Source organism: Xiphophorus hellerii, chromosome 9 (genome assembly GCF_003331165.1).
Source record: "Xiphophorus hellerii strain 12219 chromosome 9, Xiphophorus_hellerii-4.1, whole genome shotgun sequence".
NCBI lineage: Eukaryota > Metazoa > Chordata > Actinopteri > Cyprinodontiformes > Poeciliidae > Xiphophorus > Xiphophorus hellerii.
Genome location: NC_045680.1, coordinates 19,727,542 through 19,748,002, shown reverse-complemented (window position 1 = coordinate 19,748,002; position 20,461 = coordinate 19,727,542). Strand labels below are relative to the sequence as shown.

General features: G+C 37.8%; 1 protein-coding gene across 1 annotated transcript in view; it reads right to left on the bottom strand.

The window, feature by feature from the left end:
• The window catches only part of ncanb (neurocan b), a 179,222-nt gene that overhangs the window by 134,566 nt on the left and 24,195 nt on the right, over positions 1-20,461 (bottom strand). The window contains exon 2 of the mRNA XM_032572020.1: positions 6,776-6,858. Within this exon, the coding sequence (XP_032427911.1) occupies positions 6,776-6,848 (73 nt within the window). The 5' untranslated portion in view covers positions 6,849-6,858. The remainder of the gene's footprint in view (positions 1-6,775; positions 6,859-20,461) is intronic.

Here is a 20,461-nt window from a genome sequence, read left to right as displayed (position 1 = left end):
CTGACAGGAATCTGTCCATGAAAGTGTTCCTCTGCTGGGACAAAACAGTGTACAAGAGCTGGCTGGTATCTTCCAGAACTGCGCTCAATTTGGATAGGGGCCTTTATAGGATGGGGCTTCTTTTTCACCACGGTCTCCACAGACTTCAGGTTCATCCCAACCACAGAGCCACCTCTCCTAATTAGACGGTACAGATTTATGTACTGAAGAATCTTGAGTTTTGATATGTACCAATAACAAAGCAGTACTACCAAGTTACAAAACCCCCCAAAACAAAACAAAACATTTGAGTAAATGTCCCAACTTCTGCCTTCAGTTGTTGCAAAACTACTCGACCCCACTCTTTCAGACACAAGCGGCGAGTGACTGAGGGTCACTGCGCGTAACACAAACCCTGTAAATTCTAGACACTAACAGGTACCATAGAATTGCACAAATATCCGTGAGGGACGGCGGAGTCCCTGCTCGAAATTCTGTGAAAGAGGTGTACGGAGCCTCATGCCAGAAGCCCATTAAAATGCTGTCTGCATCGTTTTAAACTGTGCGATTGTGAGCGTGAGTGGGAATAAAAATAGCAATAGGTGTTTTGTTCCATATAACACAGTAGGAGTGTAACAGGTAAATCCAAATTGTATTTGAAACGTAATCAATTACAAATTTATTGATGGAACCTGACTTAATGTCGTGTTTTGATTGTTGATTCTATGTTGCATTGTGTTTCTGTGTTTGATATGATGTAAAGCACTTTGAAATGCCTTGCTGCTGAAATGTGCTATACAAATAAAATGTGAATGTGAAGCCAGGTGAAAGTTTGTTTCCCAGTACATTCCCCTAAACTGCAAGGCTGTTTTTTTTTTTCTTGTCTCTGTTGGTTTATTTTGAATCCTGTTTCTCCATTTCGCCTCATCACGATTTGTAATTAGCACGCTCAATGTTTCGCTCATGTGCAATTATCCCCTTACGCAACTTATGAAGTTGTGAATTTCTCTTGTGCACCGGCATATTTTGATGCATCTTTTGTTCGCCGATCTCTTGAGTGGTTTGCTTCAGTTTAAAATTGCCTCACTTTATTTTCCATGTTTTCTTTGCTGTCTTGGGTATCCTGTTTTGACTTTTAAATATATGCCTATTCTTCTTTTTCTCTGCAATTACCTTCCCTATTCTTCACCTGCCTTTGCTTCTCTCGTTATTATTAACAATTCTTTTCAACAGTACGAACAATGATGTACGCCAACATTTTAATAATGACAGTAAAGACAAACTAAGTCAAACATAAATTATACATTTTAAATAATATGTTTTAATTACAGGTGTTTTTTTATAAGACTTTATAACGTTTACTCTGGTAAATGAGATTAAAATGCAAAGTTTATGGCTGACTTGCATTGGGTGGAGTATAATGTAGTGCAAGTTGATTCATATTTTAAATCGATAGTTTCTTCACCACTAGTTTTTTTTTTAATCTCTTTTTAACTTCTTCTACAACTCATATTTCTCGGAAAAAAAACTACAATAAAGATTTAAATTGCCAATGACTGCTTTCAGCTGTCTGTGGGGACAGACGGAGTGAATCTGTCAAGTTAACAATTTCAACTGTTTATGTTTCAAGGCACAAATAAAAGCAACACATAAGCACCCTTTGTAGGGAATTGACAGAAAACATATGCTTCTCGCATCACTTTAAAATTCTTGCACCCTAAACATTTTGTTTTTTGGGGGGGTTATTTTTTCCAAATGTATGCAGTCTGTGAGGTTAAACATTTCTCTCTGGTCATCATACAGGAAACTGAAATACCAGCACAGATGTTATCTTTGATTTTTTCAACTAGGATTAAATAAAATCTGGATTTTCACCAAAGAAAATCAACGTAGATGTGCTTTTAAAAGAGACAATTAGAAACAGTGTCCTGATGGACATCTTCTCTGTCAATCTTTTAGAATGACTTTGGGTTTTGGGCAGGTATTAAAAACTGTAGTTTATGAGTGAAGAGAACCAGATAATGATAATTAAACTGATGTAAGCATCTGGCAAGGCCAGGTCACATCTAGATGCATATTTTTACTAGCTATTTCAGAAAATATGATCAATAAAATAGAAATTCATGTGGGAGATAAAAGTTCACCACCTGCATGCTCTAAACATAAAATAATTCATTTTAATCCGAGTGAAGTTGTTTAGCCTGAGAGATCTATATCTTGTTAAGTGTTAACTGGCACAACACTTTATATAAGTGTAATGATTGTCACAGAATAAGTCATCAATTACAGTTTTAATGTTGAAAATCTTTTCATTCTCAAAACAGGAGCCAGCCCTCTTTCCGTACTCAACCGTATTTGAAGTCAAATTTCAGCAAAACTCTTAGTCTGGGAGGAGCAACTCCGAGTTTATCATCAGACAAACACAAAAATCACAGTTTTGTACCCAACTGTGGAAACTCACACAAGAAACACACTTCTGGTATAAAGTACAAGGCTTTGAGAAATCAGATGAAATGAATAACCATACTGGTCTGCTTTGTCTGATCGCCGGCCTGCATACGTCAACACAAAGTGAACACAATCCGAAAGGCGCATATAGAAACATTAAGATGGATTCCAACCACCAGCTGTAACTACAGCTGTTTAAAGCAACAGTTCTGTGTCTATTTGGTTGTGTGCTCATGTTCACTGGAAGAAAACAAGCCCGCTCAGAAATAAAGTCTGAAAGCTGACATCCTCTCACACGAGATCCGCTCCCTAAATAGTTTCTGTAGCTTCTCATTTCCTTTACTTGAGATCCAAGGAGTCATCCTCTCAACTTTTCCATGTCTGCGTTTCCCGTTGTATTTCCCACCAACATCTTATGCTGGATTGCGTCATCTCTAGTTTTTCTTTGAGTCGTTTCTATCCCCATGAATTATCTGCTTTCGTTTTTCCAAGCTTGTACTGCTTGTGAAAATCCTGATGCATTCCCGTCAGATTGTGGTCGATAAAAATATCTCCAGCATGTCAGAATTGGGTTTGACATGTTGCACTCACAGAGCACCTTTGTGTTAATATGATTTATTGCTGAATATACAAAAAGGGTAGAAATACAGATTTATAAAGTAAATATAAGTTCAATTCCACTGGAAGTAAGCAAAAGATAAGCAAACAGATTTGTTAAGTGCAGTTCATAAGCTTATGTCTGGAGAGACTGTATGGGGTCGGGTCTGCGATTTCTACTTCTCCCCCTAATTGCCTCCTGGAGACTCCTTCAGTTAGTTTTTTTTTTTTTTTGCAACCCTGCCCTGAATAATTTTGAAACATGCCTTTATTTCTCTACAACTTAAAAACAACTCAGTTTCACAACAACAATTTTAAGCTAGTCAAAAAATAATACAACTTCAACTGTACGCCAAAAACTAACTTATAGAAAATATGGCAAACAAAATGAAGCAAAGCATAAGATAAACAGTTTATCACCAGAGGAAAGTAGATATATGTCTTCACTAATAACTTTTCTAAGAAAACTTGAAGGCAGGCTTGAAAATGTAAGTTTAATGCAAATCTGTAAAAGCTTGTTTATGTCTCTACTGAGTTTCCTACGGTCTTTACTGCAACTTTCACAGTTAAAGAAAGACTACTGGCTGCTACGTGTTCATGTTTGTGTTATGAGAGCTGTTTAAATGTTTAAAGCTGCAGTATGTAACTTTTAGAAAGAATGTTTATTTTCTGTTTGTTAACTAATGTTTCCTTACAAATCTCTAAGATCTTCAGAGAAGTGAAACCTTTTTAGTAATTAGGTGACGTCTGGAGGAAATGGATTTATAAACCCAAAATGGATTATATTTAGGGTCATCAGAATGATGGGGAGCAGAATGCATTTACTTTTCCACTTCTACTGTAAACTTAAGTAATTTTAATATGATACGTCATATAAAATCCCATATAAAAACGTTAACATTTGTGATACCAACGTTTTGGATCCTCTTTCTGATCCGACAAACCTTTGCAGCCAAATAGGAGCAAATCTCTGAATATCACCAAGGTAAAATCCTCAAGTGCTGCTGTCCAATCAGATCCCTCAAATCCTCTCTGACCCCACCAGCATCCTCCCATCTCCTCCACCTCTCTCTCTCAGAGACAGATATTAACCCTCTCGCAGCAGCTCTCTTCCCATCTCAGCCGTTTCAGACCAGGCTGCGCCGGGATTTACAGAAACTCCCCTGAAGCTTCTGCCGTGACTAATTTTGCACCTTCTGTGGCGTTCTAGTACATTTATCTTGTGTGACAAGCTCCCAACATTTTAAAATTTATAAGCACGATACACAGGCAATGGAGTAGTGGCGCTAAAAGTGCAAGCACAGTATTACCAGCGCATATACACACACACACACGCCTGCAACAAGCTTACACCCCCGCTCCTTAATCTGCTCTCTGCGTTCACATCCCACCCTTTTTCCAATTCTGCGCCGTCAAGCGAGGTGTCACGGGGTGAGCATTAATGCAAGCCCTCCCAGTGGTCCGCTTACCTCCCTGTGACTTTTTGCTTAGCTGGAAAAATAAAAGCGCAAAATCCATGAAGGGAGGAGGTAACACAAGGTAAATCAGGGTATTGTAACACAGTTAGAGTTTCTTGGGTGTTTTTACACATTCATATAGACACACAGGAAAGCTGATTGGATTTTTCACTGTCTTCGTTCTTGCAAACTTGAGGCCCGAGTCAACACCGAGCAGAAAAACTACGACGAGGAGCGAAGCAGACGGTCGGCGAGGACACCGGGGAGCAGCGCGGGGGCGTGAAGTCTGCCCTACATACGCAAAGACACATATAGATACACACAGATATCCATCAGCAGTGCACAGGCAGGGTGCAGAAAGGCCGGAGAATGACTGACGGATGTGAATACTTTCCCCCGCCCTCCATTTCCCGCACAGCCCCCTGGAATAGACAGATAAAACTGCCAAACAGACAGATCGGGAGGCAGCTGGGGCAACCAGATCCTCGGCACAGATTGACAAATGACTCACAGTTTCACACGATTCTCTGCGAATGCCCGGGCCTTGTTCCTCTGCCACACTGTCCTTCGCTCATCAGCATCAGCGGTTTCAAAAGGTCACTCAGACAGACAGGCAAACACACGCAAAATGTCAAAACTCTTGCCAAAGTTTGGATGACTTGATGATGTATAATTACATAATTAACATCCTAAATTTCAGCTTTTATTATTTTTTTTCAGACGAATCAAAAGAAAGTTTAATCAGCTTTCCTCACTGGAATTGGATACAATATCTCTGAGGTTTAATCAGGCCTAAAATATATTTCAATTTCTTAGACGTGGCTTAGAAGATAAATGTAAGCTCTGTGGATCAGAATGCTTCTGCATCTTTACATCTCATGCTTTTATTCTCTTCTTAGAGTTGCTGGGGTAATTACAAGCCAAAGTCGGAGAGATGGTCAATACGCTGTGGACGTCTGACGAGTGTTTAGACAGGAGCCAGAGACAAAGCAGAAAATGGACATGTCAGTGTGACTGAGGGATCCAAAAAACTGTGCCTGGTTGGGTCTGATCCCACCAAAGGTATTTGCATTTCAAGCTTTAATATTACCTTTATGGTAAATCATCCTTGAATGCTCCGGGGGGTTTTTTATTCTTGGCTGTTTTGTTTTTACCAGAGTGACCTTTAATTATGCTAATAAACAAACAAGCAATTTGGCAGTTTGGTAGAGAGAAAAAACTGAAGGAGCTGAAAAGCAATTTTCTTCATCAGCTTTGCACGATGAATAATTAAGCTCAAAAGGAAAACAACAGCAAAGTTTAAAGCAAGCTGTGATCCATTTTTGATGATGTCACTTTGACAGGATTTGAAAAAAAAATTCAAGCTCATGAATTGCTTAAGCAACTATATCATGTGACAGCTCTTATTAAAGCATGTTCTTGGTTAGAATTAGACCTAAAGGCTGAGTTTTCCCATGGTTTTGTGTTGCTTCTCCAGTTGGTCACAAAACTGGAAATTTTACCTCATGTGTGATTTTTAAATGTTAACATTTCAACATGTGGAGGTTTTATTGAAAGCTTTTTTTTTTCTTGTCGAATGATCATTAAGACTTTGGGCAGTCGGCTGATTTCCTAGCACTCATTATTTACACACAACAGCAGCTGGCTGAGGTCTGTGAAACAAAACTCTGGTTATGTCAAAAACAGAACTGTACCCACTTTTGATGTTTCATGTTTCACTGTTTGTTCGATTATTACTTTAACTTTTAGAGGTTTTTTTTAAAAAAAAAAGCCCATCTAGGGACAAGTGCTGCGAATTAGCTGTTGCTATTGCACTATGACGTAAACATGGGACTGCTGTCTTGTTCAGTTTGTCTATGTCGCTGTATGTCTGTCCCTACCAAAATAAACCAATTAAATTAAATTAAACTAAAACCCCAAATCTCTTACAAGTTGATGAGGATGCCTTGCAGGAGGGTGACTTAGATATTGGAAGAGAAGGGTTAAACCATTTAGTCTTTTGGTTACCGTGGGAAATGTTAAAGCAATGTGGATTTTTTTTCTTTAATAATGACTTGGAAGAACACTTTTCGTGCCTCTCTACCAGCCTATAAGTCAAACAGAAAATCACGACAAAGCAGCATTGTCTTGTTGAACTGTTCAGCTCTTTACCTTGAACACAGAGAAAGTTAACTTTGAGATGGAGTCGATGCATTCAGACCTCAACAGCTCAGTTGTTGCCAAGCTATAAAATGAAAATCTAAAAGCAGGCAAGCTATTTCCTATAAAGTCTACCCTTGGTAATAAGCACTCACCTGAATCGGCTGTATGAAGCATTATCAGGGCCAGCAAGAGCTTTAGTCCGTACACAGGCTGCGCACCCAGCATCTTGCTGCACCTGAAGGCAAAGACAAAAACAATAAAAAGAGAATGTGAATTCACACACTTTAGATTATTTTTTTCTTTCCCCATGAATGAGTTTTAAGCAGAGAACTGCAGCAGGTCATGATGAACTGCAGTTAGCCGTTTCACGACACGGACAAGACAGAACCATTGAGATTACAATTAAGGATTTGTGTTGAATCTGCTGTGTTCCTACTTCACATTAAAGTGTTGCTGAAAATAAATTGGTTCACTCAGCAGTGCTCGAAATTACTTTGTATCCAAGGTGATGAAACCAATAGCAACATGCCATGTCGAAGACGGAAAGAAAACAACCCGTCTTTCATAGATGACAAGACTTTAAGGATGCTGATGTCAAGTCGCAAACATTCAAATAAACATTATTCATTTTCTTAACAAAAGCTGGTTGTGTGTCACAAGTCATCAGTCCATCAAAGTGGCTGCACTGGGGAAAAACTAGACATAAAGCCTGCAAAATCCAGCACACGTATTATGTCAGTAATCACCAGCACATTTATTAAGTATGATCTTTACACTTACATAAGAAGCTGGAATATCTTGTGAAAAATCCAACATATGCAACAAAGAAAAATTGAAAACTTTACACAGGAAAGCCTGCCAAGTAAAGCTTGGTACTTCTTTCTTTGAGTCGATACTACTGACGACACAACCTGGTAAAAGTGCTAAACATTCAGCACCTTGTAAAAAGTGTCAATCCACATTGAACCCTTTTCACACTCTGATGTTACAAAAATAATGTATTTTATTGGGATTTCACTTGACAGACCAAATTATTAACAATTAAAAACTGTTGTTTGTAACATATTTGTACTGAGTAAATCTTTACTGACTAATTTTTTACTCATGTTGTAGCCTCAGGTATGATTTTGTGTGTCTACCAGTTTTGCTCATTCAAAATACCTCAAGATCAGTCAGGTTGAAAGGACAGTCTCAGTGTACATCAGTTTTCAAGCATTGGCAAAGATTGTGGTCATAGTTTTTGGGCTAGTCCACTTTAATATTTTAATGTGCCTTGATTTAATCAGTTCCACTTCAGATTTGACTGTTTGGGGTCATCCTGCTATATTGGAAACCACTCTCCAGTCTTTTTCTGTCTCCAGCAGGTTTCTAATCAGGGTTCCCCAGTATTTAATTTGATCCATCTTTCTAACTGTGTCCAACTTTCCTGCTGTGCTGGGAGAAAAAACAAGCATATTCACAGCATCACACTGCCACCACCATGTTTTACTGAGGTGACTTTTGAGTGGAAGTATTTCCACTAGACTTTTAGGGCTAGCCGAGTGACGAGCTGCTAAGTAGAAATGCTTAAACCAGTTTTTGCTTTGTCCGTTTAAACTTTTGAAATCCATGTATCATTTTCCATCCTCTTCACAGACATGTGCTACTATGTTTTGGTCACACAAAATCTGAACAACAAAAATACTGAAGTTTGTTTTTGTAACATGCCAAAGCTTTTAAGGCACTGTAAAATGTACTTAGTAAATAAACCAAACAAAAGCAAAAAGAAAGTTAGAGCTAAAGAACAGCACAGACAAATAATGATGCATTTCAACAGCAGAATTTAACTGGCTGTGTCCCTGGCTGCAATGTACTGAGCTAAAGCTCAAATGAGCAGAAGTATCAAAGTTGCATTGATGTTATCACATAAAATAGAGCAACATTCATTTGAGACTTGGGCTGCCAGAAGCTGTTTCTGATACATCTACATAGGATTTTTTGGGAAAACAATATGTGTATGTTAAAAAAGCCAACAAGGGACTTTGTTGTTTTTATCCCCCCTCCCCCCCAAGTCTAACAAATACACCGCCTTTGATTCTTCAATGAAGATGCCTCGTATAAAATATACACTATGAAGGGACTATCTCTACTGTCAGAGTTGTGAAATGCTTCCTGGCACAAATTTCTTCACAACCTCTCAGGTTTGTACAAGTTGTCTCAGAGCGTAAAGATAGCAGCGAGCAAACAAGAGGTGGAGACACACATGGCTCAAGTAATTACCATGTCTGCCTGTGTTTATATATCAAATTTGTTTTGTTTGTATGTGACTATCACTTAATGTGCGTCTCACAAGAGGCAGCCGGCGGAGACGAAATTAGTTAAGGCGGCCTCTGCCGTGGGTCCCGAGCGTAAATAATGAAGACGGCACCTCAGGAGACGGAACGGGCCGATGGAGGCCGCAGGGCAGGGAGGAAGGCGAGAGGAGGTTTCAACAGATGGTGGAGCAGAAGGTGAACATTACAGCCGGTGTCAGTTGCAGCGGTGCCGACCCGTTTGACTCCGAACCAAAGATACAGCCAAGGACAAAAACACTGACCCGATACAATACAACTACTGAGTAGTACCGGGTGTTTTCAAAGTGGATTTCTTGCTTTGAATTCATAAGCTGAATTGTCAATAAGCAAAGCATTAATAATAATAATAATAATAAGAGCCAGTAACTTTCATAACCCATAGATGGTTGGTATACTTTTACTTTCATCAATGTTTGTGTTATTTTTTTTTTTTTTTATTGTTTGTTTTCTTACTTCTTACCATCTCGGTTTATCCCTTGTGTCAGTTCAGTTAGTCTTGTGGTTAGTATTTTGGATTTATTTATTTACATTAATGTTTCTGTTTACTATTTTATTAGGTCCAAGTGTTTTCTTATTCCCCTTCTGATTTATCTTGGCTTTTACTAATTTTTGTCTCCTTAATCTCACCCTTCCTGGTCCCGATCCCAGTTAATAAATTTGGCCTCACCTGCCCATCCATGCTCCGTTCCCCAACTGCAACCAATTATCTGTCATTTGCTCCTAGTTCTTTATCATTTCCACTCCCTCCGCAGTATATTTAAGCTCCCCAGTGAAAATTGTTCTCTACTGGCTCCTTTCATTTCGTTCATCTGCTATCCTGTTTCTTAAATCCTACGTTGTTTTTGCCCTGCTGCTACCTGCCTGGCTCAATTTTTATAAGTTCTCCATTTTGCTAATAAATTCTTTATGTCCATTTGAGTCTCCAGTTTGTACTTTGGTCCTCCTCTAAATCCACTCAATATGACAACAACACTTGCGTACTTAAGTAGAAATACAAATTAAATTCAGTTGGTTTAAATGGTATCAATTCAGAACAAATATTATCTCAAGGCACCTTATAAACTTGTCCAACTATTGCCCAGGTTGGTAGAAATATTCAATAAAATCTGTCCAGTGATTTCTACTACAATGAGATACAATTCAATCTAGTTGTTATTATAATACAACAAAAAATTTAGCTAATAATATGCCAGTAGCTACAAAGTTATCTGAGCAAGTTCAGCTGAGTCATTGACTCTGCAGCAATCCGTCATTGTGAGCAAGCACATTAACAGGAAGATCCAATTTAACCAGAAGGAAACTAAGCAGAAGCCAAATAATATTTGTTTTAAGGGTCACAGCAGCAAGTAGAGCAAAAGAAAACAGCAAAAACAGAAGTTTTTTTATTTTCTCATTTCTGTGTGTGGATTTATCGCTAAACGATTTCCTCGGTGGTGCATTCAATTTGCCTTTGGAAGTCAGTATTCTTGAGCTACTCGCCAGGAATAATTAAAAAACAAACAATAAAAATTCACAGTAAAAAAAAAACAAGCAAAAGTTTGTCAAGTTTGAAGGATCTCGTGTTTCAGCCTCTTAGCTCAAGTCCTGTGTTGAAAGTCTGAACTTACTCAAAACAATGTTTCAACTCATCGTCAACAGTTAGTCACCAACAGTTCAAGATTAAACGCATATTTGAGAAGTCAACGCTGCCTCGTCATCAGCACTTGCTGACCAGCCATGAGGCACAACATGCAGTCTGCTAGGCGAAACAACACAGCGATGTCCTCCCTTCCTGCACTTACTGTAAATGTGATGGGACGAAAGACAGCTGAGATTGTTATATACAGATCAACAGACAAAGAGACGCACATACAAACAGAAAAAGACAAGCTGTTACATCTTGTTTTCAATCCCTGTCAGAAGCCTTTTTAAGCCCAACCTTCTCTTTTCATGGTGGATGACTCGTCCAACCCATCTGTCATTCAGTCCTAATCTTCCCTGCAACCTTTTTTTTTGTCTATCTATATTTGGACAAAATTGGCTGCCAACGTTTTTTTTTTCCTGAAGTCTTTTCATGTTTGTTTTTTGTAATGTGCTCATCCTCTATTTTCTTTCTTCCCCCTTCAGATTGTCCACACAGCCTTTCCTCACAATAGTGCACCACCAAAAAGGCTCATTAATCACTCAAGCGGCTGTCAGTCTCTCCATCACTCCACATCGCTGCTGTCCACCCCACCTCCACCTCCTCTTCTCCACACACACCAGAACTGCTATCACAGGGGGTGTTAGGCCAATCAGTGTCTGTGAATAAGTCCCTTTGAATGAAAAATGAGGCTACCCTTCAGGTGACAAAGGCCAGTTTCTCTGCCACAGAGACATTACTAAGGTTTTAGCATGCAACCTGTCACGCTGAGTCACACATAAATGGTTTGTTCCCCCTCGCAATAGGAGAACGTTCTGTGTGTGCGTCTGCTTCATGGCATGAGTCTAGAATGATGTCATGTTCATCAGAAGATTTATATAGGATTCAAATATAGAAATTACAAATGCAACAGAGTGAGTGAGTGAGTGAGTGAGTGAGTGAGTGAGTGAGTATGAATTCTAAACAAGACAAGACAGAAAATATGGACTTGAAAATAAATGTCAATTGTAATTGAAAATTGGAAAATCCAATTTTATACTTTCCCAGAATTTTCAAAACAAAAAGTTCAATAAAGAAACATAAACTAGAGCAACCTGAGGTAGACTTACTGATATGATAACTTATTTATCAACCCTATTATTATGAAAATTGGGAGGGATCTTGGAGCAGACAGGAAAAAAATAAATAAAATGGTCGGTATTTAGCCAAATACTGTGAGGGGACAAGGGAGAGGAAACAAATACAGAAAAAAAAGTCTAAGATATAAAAAATAAATCTAAAATTTAGGCAAGAGTATTCTAGTGCTGTAGTATAAAAAAATATACTGTGTCTTAAGAACATAATCCAGATCATGCGAGTTTAATCCAGAAAACTCTACCCTGACACACTCCTATCCCATAACACCTTTGCCCAGATTCTACACACTCAAATAATAGTACCTTATTTACTGAGTTGGAAAAATATGCATGCTGTGACAGAAAAAAAATATCAATTTTTAAAAATATGCTGGATATATTTGGAACACTGAATCCTGAACATAAAAAAACACTTACAGATGCAGATATACAAATATAAATATGGCTGAGTAAGAAGGATGAAGTGTACTAATATGGACAGAGGAAGGACTACTTATTGCACATTATATATAAATAAGAGAAATATGTGCCAAATACATGGAGGTGCAGAAATAATCAAAAGACAAGTTTTATATGTAATTTATCAAACCATGTGCATCTCACTCATGCATTTATTTACAACACGGATGAATAGAAGACAGTAAAAAACAAACTTCTTTTAAATTTTGAAGTGACAACATCTCTAATAAGCATTAATAATTAGAGACAAACGACACCTGAGGCATAAATCCTCGCACAAATAATGCATCTGCCAACGTTCTTTAAAATCTTATTATTTTAATAGCAGAGGTGTCCATCATTAGTATTTAACGGTCACACATTAAAAGCTGGATTCAGTCCAACTTCCATCTGACAGCCATTAGACTAAAGTAGCATGATATTAAAGAAACATGCCATGTTCAATAATGTTGCTGAAACAATCTGACTTGCGGTAAACAAACAAACACTTAAACAGTGTTAATGTATCTGACATGTGGCAGATACATCTGTCCATCAGTACTGATTGATGAGAGCCATCTATAAATGGTGCATCCTCTGCCACCTTCGAAGAGGTCAGGCTGTCCAAAAACTCCAATCTGGACAGCACTTGGTTTCATTGTGGATGATGAAATTGACTTAATAGCCACTGATTGGATCTATAAAATCCTTCCCTCCGGTGCACAACGACACACAAAATATTCACAGCACTGACATTTTAAATCAGCTTACATGATTGTGCTATTTAATGCTCCATGAAAACGGTCAGCAATTAATCAAGTGGCAGTTATAGTCACACGGTCCAGTTTATATTAACATATGTTTAAGTCCTCATCCTGAGAAATTCGAGGCTTGGTCACAGCTGTCTAAAAATATTTCCTGTTTTAGAGCTAAATGTTTTATTTACTTATTTATTTGTTTCCATTATGCTCCATCGAGTCAAATAAGCAAGCAAAATAAAAGGACAATATTTCTGCTTTGATCTTCCACAAAATGTAGGTTACTGAAATGATACAATTTTGTGCAGCCCATGAATCATTGTAACAAGATTTAAGCCACAGCAAAGATATCCCTTAAAGTCCTGCTCTGATCAACTTCATTTTGCGCTGGTATAGACTAATCACATCTTCCACATCTTCATTTTCTATGATGTGTTGCAAGTCCATATTTGTATAAACCTGCTACACAATCTGAGACTTGGTAGGGGATTCAAATTTTTATACTCTCACATTCAAATCCATAAATCCAAAAGATCTACTTTAAAATTACTTCACCTCCATTTTCCTTCATATAGGAATTTACGTGTTTGTCAGCTTTTGTGTGATAATTTCACCAGTTTTCTTGTGTCATGCAAATCTAAACCTTTTTTGCACTTGCCTTTTTGCTACTGTGCTTACTATTGCTACACATACAGTACAGACCAAAAGTTTGGACACACCTTTTAATTCAATGAGTTTCCTTTATTTTCATGACTATTGACATTGTAGATTCACACTGAAGGCATCAAAACTATGAATAACACATGTGGAAATATGCACTAAACAAAAAAGTGTAAAACAACTGAAAATACCCCTTATATTCTAGTTTCTTCAAAGTAGCAACTTTTTGCTGGGATTACTGCTTTGCACACACTCTGCATTTTCTTGATGAGCTTCAAGAGGTAGTCACTTGAAATGGTTTTCACTTCATAGGTGTGCCCTGTCAGGTTAATAAGTGGGATTTCTTGCCTTATAAATAGTCATGAAAATAAAGAAAACCCATTGAATTAGAAAGGTGTGTCCAAACTTTTGGTCTGTACTGTATGTTGACCATTGAACATGAATTATGAGCTCCTTTTGCTGGCAGGAAATGCTTAGTTTATCTAGACTTTAGCTGAGAAGGACGGGATGAAAGGGCTCTTTGTTGAGAAAAGATTTAAAGGAAAAAATGAGGCTAAGATTGTTGCAGAAATTTCACTACATGAAGCAAAAATGCTGTCAGTCACAATGAAGTGCTGCCCCACATAATCTCACCTTAACTCGAAAACCGAAACCCACAAAAAGAACATTGTATGCTGTTCATTAAGGAATGTTGTTGGACTGAAAGCTCACACTTTGATCCATTTTTGATAAAGTTCTTCAATTCTGACCTCCAATTTTAATCAATGAGGCAAAAATACACATTTAGGACGGGTGTCTTATCTAGGATTGCTAGCTGAATTGAACATGTGAAGCACCCTGATGGTAAAGAGGGCAGCCCAAAACTATATAGAGAGCTATTACTTACAGCTGAAAGCCACTCAGGTCTTTCTTATTTACAACCGTCAATGCGGCCAGGCCCCCTGTAAAGATAGCAAAATATCTTCCATTACTTTGCCTCAAACATATTACCTGGTTCTGTAGTAGTAGAAACAGCAAGCTCATCTTATTTGTGAATAAAGATGGGCCAGATTGGGTGAGGAAAAAAAAAAAACATATTGAGAAAGGGAGGAAGACACCGCAATGAGAAAATGAAAAGGGGCAAGGAGAAAGCAGACAGAGGAACAGAGAGCTCCTCCAGAAATATGAGGTGACAGAAAGCTTTTTACATCCATGATGGGTGGGGGTATGGCAATTTTCAAATGTCTCAGACTTCTCATTTGCTGGCCTGCACAGCCACTTTGTAAGGTGGCAAATGTTAAACTTGTTGTGAGCACATCAAGGTCTCCTTGGGCGTCCACATTCGCCTTGAATGTGAATGTAGCTCGAGGCGAACGCATGGAAAAGAAGCAATTTTAACGTTTTGTGCACAAGCACAGAATAAAGGCAGTGTGGTAAATACCTCTGAGGAAAGAGTCTGTAGGTGTATCAATGAATGAATGAGGATTTTAGACCAAAGCAAAATGAAGAGTTAGTGAATGCTGCACAGTTTGGTAAATTTTTTACTAGCTTTCCTGTTTGTTTCTTCTATTGTGTTGTACTGAGTTAGAACTGTTTGTATCGTTAGTCAATTTATAGACTTTACATTTAATGCTATGTAGTACATCATGTTATTCTGAAATTCTTAATATTATTTTATAGGTTTTTATAAATCTAAAATTAGCATAAAATTATTGTAACAAAGCCATGGGTGTATTTTTCCTTACATAATACCATTAAAGGGAAAGAAGAAGTTTTCCAACAGTGTAATATTCATTGCCAAGAATCATTATGACACAGAAATAGACAACCAAACACAAACTTTGGTACTTGTTCTCCTAATTATAGGTATCCTCTATTCAGTTTTTATTTTTTGTGAACTCTATATTTTCTTATGACATTACTGCTGATTGTTACTTTGGTCAACTGTTTTAAAGGTCTTGTAGAAATAAAATGGTCAAAATAAATACGCTGACTAATCTTATTTGTTATTTACAATTAGACATTTTAACATACTAGACACTTGATCATACCCAATTTAACCAATTGGGTATGATCAAGTGTCTAGTATTTATCCTATATGCTATAGTTATTTTATTTAGAATTTCCTTATCTACACAATCCACTGGACTCACGACAAAACATGAAAATTTAACAATTTTGTGTTTTCACAGTAAGTTATCTTGTCTCAAAATGATCTTTGAATCATTTCTTTAAAAGTAAATGCGTCTGTCTTGATCTGAGCACACAGATCACTGAGCACACAGGTTTAAAAATGTTTCATGTTCAGTTGCAGATAGTTGTGGTGAACGGATGTCAATTTATCACAGCAGAGCTGGGAGCGGGACAGATTTCAGGTTGGAAAGCTGCCAGATTTGTCCTGTCTGCACTTCCTTCACCCTCTCCTTCACTTTCTCTATGTCGCTTCTTGTCCCCCTCTCTTGTACTCCAGTCCATATGTCTTGGTATTTTTGTCTCTCTCACACCTGAACATCTCTGTCTGTTTTTCTGTCTTTGTGGGATCCCAGTGTGAATAAGAGCTAATAAATCCCAGCTGTTGACTGCAGGTTGTGAAGGCTCCCCTGTTAATCAAACTCAGAGGTGCAGAGGTATTACATCATGCCGGGGTAAAGGCTCCGGAGCTGCTCCTGTTAACCAGCATTATCAACCCGGCACCGCAGCCACAACACGTTTTACAGTCTGTGACATTCCTCTGACCAACAGGACGCGATCACAGGTTTATAATGATGTGCTGATTGTGTTGGTTTATAGTTTTTTGTGCAGTCATGCTACTACATACCTATAGTCAAATAAAAGCTAGCATTTGAAATATTCGAATCAAATTGCTGCATTAACCCAAAAATATGTTTCAAATAAAAATGTTCAAACTTGCAAATTCATTTTCAAGTTTACTGTTGTAAAAATGTTACAAAACACAGATTTCACATTAAATAAATAAATTATAGGTTCATAAAGATTAAAGGACTGAATTTACTCAGGAACATCAGGTTAGTAAGATAACTGGAATTTTTTGAAATGCCTTATTTAAAGCTTGCAGAAAAAGCTCTTATTTTGAAACAGGAAATGGAAGTGGGATGTTTACTTTGAGCTTTGAGCTAGCAGTAAATTACTTAATTATTTTTGATTTGATCAAGGGTCACACATTCTCATTTCTCATTAGAGTCACCTGGTAAAACTGATATTCATTACAGTTTGATTAATGGAAATTAGGTGCGATATAAAATCCAGAGAAATTATATACACAAATTATATGTGATACTTTAGCATTTTATGATTATGTACATAAGCCACACGTCTACGTAACTACCAAGAAATGAACGCAATAAATCAGTATAATTTATTGTGTCGTACTATTCATGTGTCTTCATACTATTTTTCTTACTAAAAATAGTATGAAGTGGTATCAGCTGGTTACAAAATCAAGATGCAAATTGACCCAGAACCCCACATGACAGTGCTGTACAGGTTATAAACAAATCTTTGTGTATTTTACATTTCTAATTATCAACAATTCATTTTAGGTAACAATGTCCTTTAGAGTAAATAAACTAAAAGTGATCAAATTTTATGAATGAACAAACTCATAGTTAACATTTTGGCAGCAGTATAAGCTGTCTGACAAATAATGAGTGAAAAATAAAATGATACAGAGCAAAATAAACACACTTAAACTCAAAACCAAACTACTGTTACAACATACAGTCAGCTCATCTAGTATAATATTCGAAGGTTCATTTGTATTGTGTCCGACAATAATCATATCATATCCACTACCAGCCCATGGAAGCAGGTAAAACATTCATCACCCTTTAAAATACAGACTTCATTTCTTCACTACCTTCCACCTACCCTGTCATGCTGTGCAGCCACACTGAGGGACCAGACTAATTAAAAGAGGTATGAGAGCTGCTCGTCGTTCAGGAAGCTCGTATATCCTTGCCCTTTATTTGCCCAAGGAGAAGCTAAGAGGCAGCCAGAGAAAAAGAACACAGATGAAGCGACGGGAGAGTTCAGGAGGTCAGAAATTGTGGGGGATGAGGAGCAGTAAAAGAAAATCAGTCAGATATAAAGAAAGGAGTACCTATATATGGCACAAATTGTGTGCACACAGATAAATTTGTATGTCTGACATGCCCAGAGGCTCCGCTTTTAAAGATCTAAAGTCATTAAATCAACTTTCATCTTGCCAGTATACTGACATCTAAACCGGGCTAAATCCTGGGAACCATCCAGATCTGCGACCTCTGTCACAAAATCACAATCTGCTGCTTTGATAGACGGCTAAAGCAGTATTCAATTTATAACAAGCACAGTATCTGTGTCTGCCGGACAGATACATCAATCTGAAGCACACACACACACGCACACACAACATGAACCCCACAACAATCTAAGGAAAGGCTTGCCAACTTTTGAAAGGCGTGTTCGCATAATATTCACAGAGGTGGATATCTGATCCAGCACGACAAATATTTATGAAAAAGCCTCTTAGCCACAAAAGGCTAAGAAAGACTTGACCTCATACATCAGCTACAGACTGACTGAAAACCTTTAGGCACAGCATCAATCAATTAGCTGTAGTGGAAAAAAGTAGCATTCAACTTAAACTAGCTGTTTAAGTGGAATCCCCTTTACTAAAATTAGGGAAATTCAGCTTCACATGAACAAAATCCTTTACATATCATATGATATCATTTTTTTTTTTTTTTAAATGAGATGCATGAGAACTTTGTGAAAAACTAAACTGATCCTTTGTCCTTCTGCAAAAACTAAAATGCTGATTGGTGCAGTGAGGCATAAAAGTGCATTAAAATGTGATGTCCAGAGTCAGTTCTCAAAGGCCAACATCCTGCATGTTCTAAGTTCGTTCCTCGGTTCACACGCAATCAAATTTGTTGGCAAACCCTCTGCAGAGCTTTGACATGGTGAGGAGATAGTTGGGCCATATGGCCCTGATGAATCAGCTGTGGTAGAGCAACAACAGATCTGAAACTGGCAGGCAATTTCAGAAATACAATTTCTGTCTCTACAGTTAAACGTCATTTCAGTAAAATGTCAGAAGCAGTGCGACGGTGAGCACTTACTGCTGTCAGTTGAAAATACGTCTAATCAAGCTCTAAATGGTCCATAAAAGTCTGTGACGACGTCTCGGCTTCAATTGGTATATAATTGCTTTCAAGTAAAACACTTTTTATGTCTGAAACAGTTACTTTAGATCAGGAGGTGTCCAAAGTGTGGCCCCCGGCGGACAATTGTGGCCCCTCAATTGATCTTGTGCGATTCCCGACTGCAAATTAAGAATGGCGCATATTTGGCTTGTCAGTACAAGCAGTTGAGGCTGAGGGAGATTTTTTTTTTCCATTAAGGCAACATTTTTCTGACAAACTAAAATCTTACTTTATTTGTAATTGCATAGTAAATAGGACCACAAAAATATCCAAAACAAAATGTAAAAAAACCATTTGGACACCTGTTCTTTAAAACTCTAAAATACAAAAAATACATTTTTCAAATATTTTTTTTACCACACTATCACAACTGGAAAAAAAAAAATCCAAATTATTGCCCATTTGATGATTTTCACTGGATCACACAAATATCTCACATTAAAATATCTAAGCCAGGCCACATTTAGAACACGTTTATGCCAAGATGGTTTGTTACATCTAAATTTAGATAAAATATCTACATCTAAACTGGGGTTACGCATCAACTCAACATTGATAAGCCAAGAGAACCGAGTTTAATTGGGACGGAAATGCTAATCAGGCTGAATTCATTTTCATGCTGCACTTTTTAAAGGGGACAAAACCGTTTGACAAATTAATACACTTATATCAGCTCCTCACTTGGGGCACAATCACAACAAGCTACTCAGTAAGAGCAGAGGCAGAAGCAGCGGCTACACAGCATGCTGCTCTTCATACATTCAATGGAAGCCGCACTGCTGAGAAAAACAACAGAGAGCAAGGGACTACATACAACTATGGTTATATAGATGCTTACGGAGGTCTTGCAAGAACTAAAAAGTTCAGATCATATATTTATAATTTCAATCATATGTCGACCCTTTCTGTGTTCCCGCTTCCTCTCTTTGGTTCACGACAGTCTGTTTGATTTCCTGTGGTAATTGAACTGAGATAAGAGATCCTTTCAAATTAAACCAAGAGTCATTTTGTTCCCTTGTTTGGTCTGAAGTAGAGTTCAGATGGGCAATTAGAGCTCCCAAACAAAGTCGACTGTCTAAGGGAACTAACTTTGACCAGTTCAAAGTGAGCCAAACAGCAACGGTGTGAAATCAGCCCAGATGAGCTTTCGACATATAAATAAGGTTTATTACTCAACAGAACCAAAATAATCCTTCGTTTAACTCAGTCAGAAGTAGAAATATATTCGTCTTAATACTAGAACAATTGGGTCGAGAAAAGTAATTTTACTCAAGGTCATCATATCCTGAGAATCTCATACAGGTCATGGCTCATGGGAACAGCGATAGAGCATTTAGCTTTGTCCAGGTCTTGATGATTCAGTTAAATATCAACACAATGCCAAGGAGGAGAGACACAGACAATGACTCTATAGGGGAAACAAAACATAATTTATTGTCACTCTGTAATCTGAGAAGGATTATACCAACGTTCCACAATGAGAAGGGACAAATTGACAAAGGATATGCTGAACTCTTGTTTGTTGCTAAATGTACTACGATGTAGATTTAGGGGAATGGCACAAAAAGCAAAATGAGATGTTATGCTGGACGTGAGACGAGATCATTTGAAAACCTGAGGGGGAAGAAAAAAAAATCATACTCAAACTGAGGCCATAGGGAATAACTGGTTAGAGAATGAAATGGCATTAAAGCAAAAACAGTGCA